This window comes from Dryobates pubescens, chromosome 35, assembly GCF_014839835.1.
Source record: "Dryobates pubescens isolate bDryPub1 chromosome 35, bDryPub1.pri, whole genome shotgun sequence".
NCBI lineage: Eukaryota > Metazoa > Chordata > Aves > Piciformes > Picidae > Dryobates > Dryobates pubescens.
In genome coordinates this window covers 5738097-5747365 of record NC_071646.1, presented here as the reverse complement: position 1 = coordinate 5747365, position 9269 = coordinate 5738097, and the positions used below count along the sequence as shown (strand labels likewise).

The 9269-nt window shown below is 60.5% G+C and overlaps 1 protein-coding gene across 1 annotated transcript; it reads left to right on the top strand.

Moving 5' to 3' along the window:
* The first annotated feature begins 4955 nt into the window (after positions 1 to 4955).
* On the top strand, positions 4956 to 8098 carry RBM15 (RNA binding motif protein 15). The gene has a single exon (XM_009900660.2). It carries the CDS (start codon positions 5010 to 5012, stop codon positions 7914 to 7916), a length of 2907 nt encoding a protein of 968 aa, XP_009898962.2. The 5' UTR covers positions 4956 to 5009; the 3' UTR covers positions 7917 to 8098.
* Positions 8099 to 9269: the final 1171 nt, after the last annotated feature.

Genomic DNA, 9269 nt, shown 5'->3' with positions numbered 1-9269 from the left:
CCCAGGAGAGCAGTTTGCCCCAGGCTGGGGGAGGGCTGTCTGCCAGGCTGGGTATCTCGCTCAGCCAAGGCTCCCCCACGCTGCTGCTGCTCCTCCAGCACACAGCTCTGGGTCCCCTCACCTGGTCCAGCCCCAGCCTCCTAACCACCTCTGGCCTTTGTGGTCCCCACAGCCACATGAGCTGAGCTCCTCTACCAGAGAACCATGGGATGGGAGGGTTGGAAGGGACCTCTGTCCCCCCCCAGCAGGGACACCCAGGGCAGGTCCCACAGGAACACATCCAGGTGGGGCTTGAAAGCCTCCTGAGATGGAGACTCCACAACCTCCAGGCCTCCAGCACCCTCCCAGCAAAGAATGCTCTCCTCCTGGTGAGAAGGAACCTTCTGGGCTCCAGTTTGTGTCCATTTACCTTCTTCACCCTGCCCCCCAGCCCTCAGCTATTGATAGGCATTGATCAGATCCCCTCTCAGCCTTCTCTTCTCTTTTCCAGGCTAAACAGCCCCAGGGCTCTCAGCCTTTCATCACAGCAGAGATGATCAAGAACTCTCCCCTCATGTTGAGGTGGAACTTCCTGGGTTCCAGTTTGTGCCCAGTGCCTCTTCTCCTATCACTGGGCACCACCAAACACAGCCTGGCAGCTGCTTCTTATCCAACATTGTCTAGTCTATTCTATTCTATTCTATTCTATTCTATTCTATTCTATTCTATTCTATTCTATGTCTAGTCCATTTTCTATTCCATTCTAACCCATTCCATTCCATTTTCTATTCCATTCCACTCTCTATTCCATTCTCCATTCCATTCTCTATTCCATTCCACTCCATTCCATTTTCCATTCCATTCTCCATTCCATTCTATTCCATTCTATTCCATTTTCCATTCCAATCTCCAGTCCATTCCATTCTCTATTCCATTCCATTCTCTATTCCATTCCATTCTCTATTCCATTCTATTCCATTCCATTATCTATTCCATTCTATTCCATTCCATTCTCTATTCCATTCCATTCTATTCCATTATCTATTCCATTCCATTCTATACCATTCCATTCCATTCTCCATTCCATTCTATTCCATTCCATTCTCTTCCATTCCATTCTCTATTCCATTCTATTCCATTCCATTATCTATTCCATTCCATTCTATACCATTCCATTCTCTTCCATTTCATTCCATTCTCTACTCCATTCTCTATTCCATTCTATTCCATTCCATTTTCTATTCCATTCCATTTCATTTTCCATTCCTTTCTCTTCCATTTTCTATTCCATTCCATTCTATTCCATTTTCCATCCCATTCTACTTTCTATTCCATTCCATTTTCCATTCTATTCCATTTTCCATTCCATTCCATTCTATTTTATTTTCTATTCCATTCCATTCTATTTTCTATTCCATTCCATTCCATTTTCTGTTCCATTCCATTCCATTCCATTCCATTCCATTTTCTATTCCATTCCATCCCATCTTGCCCCCCAACCCCTCAGCTATTTACAACCCTTGAGCAGCTTCCCCGCCCCCTCCCTCTCCCTTCCCCCCTCTCTCCTTTCTGAGCCTGCAGCTTGGGGCTGGCTTAGCTCCCCAGGCAGTCACACAGGAGGATCTGCTCCTCAGCAGCTCCCTGTGCATCCCAACCACAATTCCCACCACTCCCCCAGCCCTATATTTAGCCAGCAGCTATTTCCCCACCGCTGCAAACCCACCCACGATTTCAGAAGCCTCTCTCTGTGTGTGTGTGTGTGTGTGCACCATCTCTGTCAGGAGGAGCTGATGTGACAGGGAGGAAAATGCAGCTCTAATGGCCCTGCCATTAAACAAGGCTGATTCAATTCTCCCCCCCTCCTCGGCCCGGAGGAGAAACCTTCCTAGGGAGCGATCTGGTTTCCACGGGGGTGCCCACAGGGAGGGGAGGGCACTGCACTGGGAGGCACAGCCAGGGAAATGTTTGTGCTCTCTGCTCTCCTGCTTTCAAAGCACTCAGGGCTGTGAGGATCAGAGGTGGCTCAGCGGGGGCCGGAGCAGCGCTGGCTAAACCCAAGTCCTTCGTGCTGCAGCGTGGCTCTGCAGGATGCTCCTCTCCTCTGGTGCTGCTGCTGGGTTTGGATGCGGCTCAGAGAATGGGAGGGGTTGGAAGGGAACTCCAGAGAGCATTGAGTCCAACCTCCCCCCTCCCCGCTGCCAAAGCAGCAGCACCCAGGGCAGGTCACCCAGGTGGGGCTTGAAAGCCTCCAGAGGAGACTTCACAACCTCCCTGGGCAGCCTGCTCCAGGGCTCCAGCACCCTCACACCGAAGAAGTTTCTCCTGCTGGTGAGATGGAACCTCCTGGGTTCCAGTTTGTGCCCATTGCCCCTTCTCCTGTCACTAGGCACCACCAAACAGAGCCTGGCAGCTTCACCTTGCCCTCCAGCCCCTCAGATATTGATAAGTCATTGATCAGATCCCCTCTCAGCCTTCTCTTCTCCAGGCTAAACAGCCCCAGGGCTCTCAGCAGAGATGTTCAAGAACTCTTCCCTCATGTTGAGGTGGAACTTCCTGGGTTCCAGTTTGTGCCCAGTGCCCCTTCTCCTGTCCCTGGGCACCACCAAACAGAGCCTGGCAGCTTCACCTTGCCCTCCAGCCCCTCGGATATTGACAGACATCGATCAGATCCCCTCTCAGCCTTCTCTTCTCCAGGCTAAACAGCCCCAGGGCTCTCAGCAGAGATGTTGACATCCCCCAACCATCCTCACAGCCTCCACTGTACCCTCTCCAGCAAGTCCCTGTCCCTCTTGAGCTGGGGAGACCCAAACTGGACACAGTATTCCAGGTGTGGTCTCAGCAGGGCAGAGCAGAGGGGGAGGAGAAGCTCCCTAGCCCTGCTGGCCTCACTTTGCTTAATGCACCCCAGGAGACCATTTAGAGGGCAGCCAAGAAGGACAAACAGGTAACTCTCCCAGCACTGCCCTGGGGGGGGGGTGAAATTAGGCTTTGGGGATATGATTTGTGGGGGATTAAGATGCTGAGCCTAGCAGGATCCACCCCCATCACAGCTTCCTCATCCTTTGAGCCTTCCTTTTTCCCCATCCCCAGGCATGGAGAAAGAAAGGGAGGCAAAGATGATCAGAGAGCTGGGGACAGGCTGGGGAAGCTGGAGAAGGCTCCAGGGAGACCTCAGAGCTGCATTTCAACATCTGAAGGGGATAGAGGAAGGCTGGGGAGGGCTGTGGGGATAGGGTGAGGGGCAGTGGTTTGAAACTGGAGCAGGGGAGGTTTAGGTTGGACATCAGGAGGAAGTTCTGGACAGTGAGGCTGGGGAGACACTGGCACAGGCTGCCCAGGGGAGGTGGTTGAGGCTCCATCCCTGGAGACATTCAAGATCAGAGCTGATGTGGTTCTGGAAAGCTTGCTCCAGCTGGAGAGGTCCCTGCTGCCCGCAGGGGGCTTGGCCAAGATGACCTTTGGGGGTCCCTTCCAACCTGCAGCAATCTGTGGCTCTGTGAAAGGGGAACAGGAGCTGCTGGCTCAGCCCCGGCAGGAGTGGGATCCTCCCAGCCTACAGGGACCAGAGCTGCTTCCAGCCCGCCAGGACTGGATTCCTTTCACCTGGAAATCACAGCGGCTCCGAGTCAACCCCCAAAGCTGTTCCTTCCCATCCCCAACCACCCCCTGAGCTCCAGCCAGCCCGTGGAAGAGATCATCTCTGGGGAGAGCCGGAATGTATCAGCACAATAAAAACCTATCGGCGCCGCTGCTGCTCTCTGGGAGGCTTCGCGTGGGAACCCTGCCGGCCGTGTGAGGGCTTCGAGCGATGCAGCAACAGGGCGAGGTCTGACCTTGACGGGCGGCCCTAGCCCGGCTCCGGCACAGCCTCCCACACCCAGGAGACCCCCGGGAAGCCCCCAGGAGGAGAGCGGAGGGCAGGACGGGGCCGCGGGGCTGACCCCAGCACACCGCGGGGCTGACCCCAGCACACCGCGGGGCTCTTCGAGCCGCCCAAGCAGGACCTCGACTGCATTTGCTAGACAAGGGCACGGAGGGACAGCAGAACTGCACCCTCTCGGACGCTTCTTTCTCCCCCCTCCGCTGGAGCTAAACCGCAGCCCCGCAGCGCAGCCCCGCAGCGCAGCCCCGCAGCAGCGCTCTGAGCGCTCAGCAGCGGCCGCCCGGCTGAGCCCTGCCGGGAAACCGCCCTCCTCCCCGCCCCACCTCCCCCAATCAGCGCCAGAGCCGGCGCGACTGATCGCCGCTTTAGCCTATCAGCAAGCCGTCCGACTGCGCCCAATCAGGGGCCGACGGCTATTTTTCTCGCCCAATGATAAATGAAGAACGGGGCTCGGGCAGCAGCCCGCGCTTCTCCGGGAGTGGCGCAGACTTCAGCCAATCAGAGGCTCGCAGGGAAGGTTATGGGTGACCAATGAGGAAAAGGAGCGGGGAAGAGGCCGCTCGCGAGAATTTGAGAGGGACGATGGGAACCCGCGTCTGAGCGAGAGGGCCAATAGGAGCCGCGGGGCGGGGTCGCAGCGGGACCAGTATAACTGGCAGGTACGAGAGCAAATCAAAAGGAGAGGCTGAATTCAGGGCAATGGCCAATCAGCAGGGGCCATTCTCCGGTGGCCGAACGCCTGCGATTGACAGAGAAGGATGTCCAATCGGAAAGCGGCGCCCTTTCTAATTTTCCAATGAGCGTGCGGGGCGGGGTGGAAAGGGTGGGCGGCTCTTCCCGCCCCCTCCTCGCGGGCGCGCGAGGCCGGCGGCCGGAAGGACAGCCCAGTGGGCCAATCGGAAATGGCACATCCGGGGGAGTGGGCGGGCCTTCCGCCCGACGAGGGTGAGGTGGGTGGGGGTGACGCGCCCGGCGGCCAACGAGGGTGGCGGGCTGGCGCCGAGCGGCCAATGGGCGCCCACGGGGCGGGGCTGGCTACCGCCGCGGCTTCCAAGATGGCGGCGGGTGCGTGAGCGCGGCGGTCAGTCGGTGAGGCCGCCGGCGGGAGCAGGGCCGGGGGCGGGAGGGGGCCCCGCCGCCCGCCGCCATGAAGGGCAAGGAGCGCTCGCCGGCCAAAGCTAAACGTTCGCGGGGCGGCGGCGGCGAGGACTCGGCGTCCTCCTCTTCATCGGCGCGGGGCGAGCGGAGCAGCAAGAAGCCGAGCGGTTCCGGCGGCTCCAACGGCAGCGGCGGGAAAGCGGCGGCAGCGGCGGCCTCTAACGAGAGCAACAGCGGGAGCAGCCGGCGCGGCCCGCACCCGGACAAGGCCAGCCGCGCCGGGAGCCGAGAGTACGAGGCCGGGGCGGCGACGGCGAGCAGCGGCGGGGGCAGCCGACACGGTTACGGCAGCGGTAAAACAGCGGAGGCGTCGCGGAGCGGCGGCAGCCGCAGCGGTGGGGGTGAGTCCCGGGCACCGGCAGCGGCTCCTTCCTCCTCTTCCTCCGAGTCGGGCGGCGGCGGCGGGGAGTACAAGACGCTGAAGATCAGCGAGCTGGGCTCGGCGCTGAGCGACGAAGCGGTGGAGGACGGGCTCTTCCACGAGTTCAAGCGCTTCGGCGACGTGAGCGTCAAAATCAGCCGCCTGCCGCCCGGCACCGGCGCCGCCGACGAGCGCGTGGCCTTCGTGAACTTCCGCCGGCCCGAGGATGCCCGCGCCGCCAAGCACGCCCGCGGCCGCCTCGTACTCTACGACCGCCCGTTAAAGATCGAGGCCGTCTACGTCGGGAGCGCCGGAGGAGGCAGCAGCCGGCGCCGCAGCAGCCGTTCCCCGGCGTTGCTGGACAAGGAGTCTCCTTACGGCACGGCGGCCGTCGGGGTGGCCGCGGCGGCCGCGGCGGCGGTTCGGCACCCCGCGGCTGGGGCGACGCAACGCGCTCTGTCCCCCGCCGGCAGCGGCGGGGCCCTGGGTTACCGCGACTACCGGCTGCAGCAGCTCGCCCTGGGCCGCTTGCCCCCTCCGCCCCCTCTGCCCCGGGAGCTGGAGAGGGAGCGGGACTACGGGGCGTTCTACGACGCGCGAGTGCGGCCGGCTTACGGGCTGGAGCGGGTGGCCGGGGTGGCCGCTGCCGGGGGGTTCCGCGGGGCAGGAGGCGGCGCCGGAGCGGCCGGCGAGGAGGAGATCAGCCCCGAGGACGATCAGAGAGCCAACCGCACCTTGTTCCTCGGCAACCTGGACATCACGGTCAGCGAGTCGGACCTGCGGCGCGCTTTCGACCGCTTCGGGGTCATCACCGAGGTGGACATCAAGAGGCCGGGGCGGGGGCAGACCAGCACCTACGGTTTTCTTAAGTTCGAGAACCTGGACATGGCTCACAGGGCCAAGCTGGCCATGTCGGGGAAGGTGCTGCTGCGCAACCCCATCAAGATCGGCTACGGCAAAGCCACTCCCACTACCAGGCTCTGGGTGGGCGGCCTGGGGCCTTGGGTGCCGCTGGCCGCCCTGGCCAGGGAGTTCGATCGCTTCGGCACCATCCGCACCATCGACTACCGCAAGGGCGACTCCTGGGCTTACATCCAGTACGAGAGCCTGGACGCGGCGCAGGCTGCCTGCACCCACATGCGAGGCTTCCCCCTGGGGGGGCCGGACCGCCGCCTCCGCGTGGACTTCGCCGACACCGAGCACCGGTACCAGCAGCCCTACCTGCAGCCCCTGCCCTTGCCGCCCGCCGCTCATTACGAGCTGGTGGCGGAGGCGGCCGCCTTCGGGGCTCACCGGGGAGCCCCACCCGATCCTCTGCGGGGGGCCCGGGACAGGACGCCTCCCTTGCTCTATAGAGACCGAGACCGAGATCTCTATCCTGAGGCGGAGTGGGTGCCGCCCCCGCCCCCTGTGCGGGATCGGAGTAACCGGGCAGCTGCCTACGACCCGCTGGAAAGCCTCGAGCGCCGCCGGGATGGTTGGTCCTTGGAGCGGGACCGAGGGGAGAGGGAGTTGGGCAGTAGCGGTAGGGATCAGCCTAGGAAACGGAGGCTGGCGGAGGACGGCGGCCGGCACCTGGACCGCTCTCCGGACAGCGAGCGCTCCTCTTCCTCCCGCAAGCGCCACTGCCTGACCACCACCTCGCCCCCCGACCGCAGCCCCGAGCTCCTGGCGGGGAGGGAGCGTTACAGCGGCGACCTGGAGCGCTCCTCCTCCCGTCTGCTCCTCTTGGAGCGACCTTCTCCCGTCCGGGAATCCCGGAGGGGCAGCCTGGAGCGGGGGCAGAACGAGAAGCGCGACCGCAAGAATTCGGCCGAGCGGGAGCGGAAGCACCGCGCCGGCGCCGCCGGCGCCTCTGCCGGCGCCCAGGAGTGCAAGAGCCCGGCCAAAAAGGACGAGCGCGCCGCCGAGGGCGGCGGGGGAGCCTCCCGCCTCAAACCCCCTCCTCCCAAACAGCAGCAGCAGCAGGACGGAGCGCCCCAGGCCGGCGGAGCCCCCAAGCTCTGCTTGGCTTGGCAGGGGATGCTCCTGCTGAAGAACAGCAACTTCCCTTCCAACATGCACCTGCTGCAGGGGGACCTCGGCGTGGCCAGCAGCCTGCTGGTGGAGGGAGCGACGGGCGGCAAAGTGGCTCAGCTCAAGATCACCCAGCGGCTCCGCCTGGACCAGCCCAAGCTGGACGAGGTCAACCGGCGCATCAAAGTGGCGGGGCCCAACGGCTACGCCATCCTCCTGGCCGTGCCCGGAGCCTCGGACAGCCGCTCCCCGGCCGGAGCCGCCGAGGCCTCCTCCGCCGCCGCCACCACCTCCACGCAGAGGCCCCTCAGGAATCTGGTGTCCTACCTAAAGCAAAAGCAGGCTGCTGGGGTGATCAGCCTGCCCGTGGGGGGGAACAAAGACAAGGAGAACAGCGGGGTCCTGCACGCCTTCCCCCCCTGCGATTTCTCCCAGCAGTTCCTTGACTCCACGGCCAAGGCCTTGGCCAAATCAGAGGACGACTACCTGGTCATGATCATTGTCAGGGGGGCATCTTAATGAGGTCCCTCCTGGTGGTCTCTGTACCCAACTCTTCCTCCTCCTCCTCCTCCTCCTCCTCCTCCTCCTCCTCCTCCACACAGCCCCCCTCCAGCGTGTGCCAGGTGCTATGGGTTCCAGCCTTAGCCAGCCCTGTCATGATTTGAAGTTAGATCTTTGTTTCCTAGGTGACTTTTTATTGGTATTATTATTATTATTATTATTTCCCCCCCCTTTCCCTCCTCCTGTTTTGTTGTGTTGTTGAGTTGGTTCTTTTTTTTGGGGGGGGGGAGTATGTTGGGGTTCTGGGTTTTTTTTTTTGGGGGGGGGGGGGGGGGTTGTTTGTTTGTTTGTTTTGGGTTTTTGCCTTTTGTTGCCTTTTTTTCGTGAGGTTAGAAGCCACCAAGGTTGGGGTTGTGTTTTTTTTTAGGCAGTAGTTGTGAGGAGAATACTTGGAGGGATTTTTTTCCCCCCTCCCCTGCCCTCACCTTGTTGCTGGGGGGGGGGGGGGGAAAGGTGTAGCAGCAGGGAAGTGAGGCCTGCTTTGATTGACATGAAAAAGAGACGACAAAAGAGAGGGGGAGGGAAGGAAACAACCAAACCAAACAGCTGGGAGTGGAGGGGGGAGGGAGGGATGCTGGGGAAGGCTAAACTCCCTTTGTATCTGTTTTTTTTTTGGGGGGGGGGATGGTTTTTAAGTCCTTTTGCTTGATGTCCTTTTGGGGTTTTTTTGCCATTTCATGGATTTCTTGGGGGGGGTTTAAAGCTCATCCTTGAGTGAGTGACAAAGCTAAGAGCCCAGATTTGAAGCACTCAGTAGCTTGGAAGTAGAGGGGAAAGGAGAGGGGGGGGGAAAAAAAAGGAACCCAACCCAACCACCTCACAATGTCCCAGCCTGGTGTCAGCTCCTTTTTGGTTCTTTGGGTTGAGTTTGTTTCGTTGTCACTGGTTTTTTTGGGTCCTTGGAACATTTTGTGAGGGCCTCAGGCCGCTGTGACCTTTATTTTATGGCTTTATTTTTGTGGCCTGCATGATCTCTCCCCTCAGGAACCCAAGTGGGAGCTGCTCTGGCTCGAGGTTTGATGCTCCCTCAGGTGCCCAGCACCTGCTGGCTGGTTTCCTGAGGGGCAGAGCCTTGGGAATCCCTTTGGAGTGGATGGTGTTGAGCAAAGGCAAGAGCCCAGGTTTGAAGCACTCAGTAGCTTGAAAGTGGAGGGGAAGGAAGGAAAAAACCAACCCCACAAAAGCCCAGCCTGGTGTTGACTCCTTGTTGGTTCTTTGGGTTTAGTTCATTTTGTTTTCACTCTTTTTGGGTCCTTGAAGCTTTTTGTAAGGGCCTCAGGCCGTTGTGACCTTTCTGTTTATGGCCTGCAT

Bases quoted from the DNA above. Each gene is read 5' to 3' on its own strand.
- RBM15 (XM_009900660.2), top strand. From the start codon at position 5,010: ATGAAGGGCAAGGAGCGCTCGCCGGCCAAAGCTAAACGTTCGCGGGGC.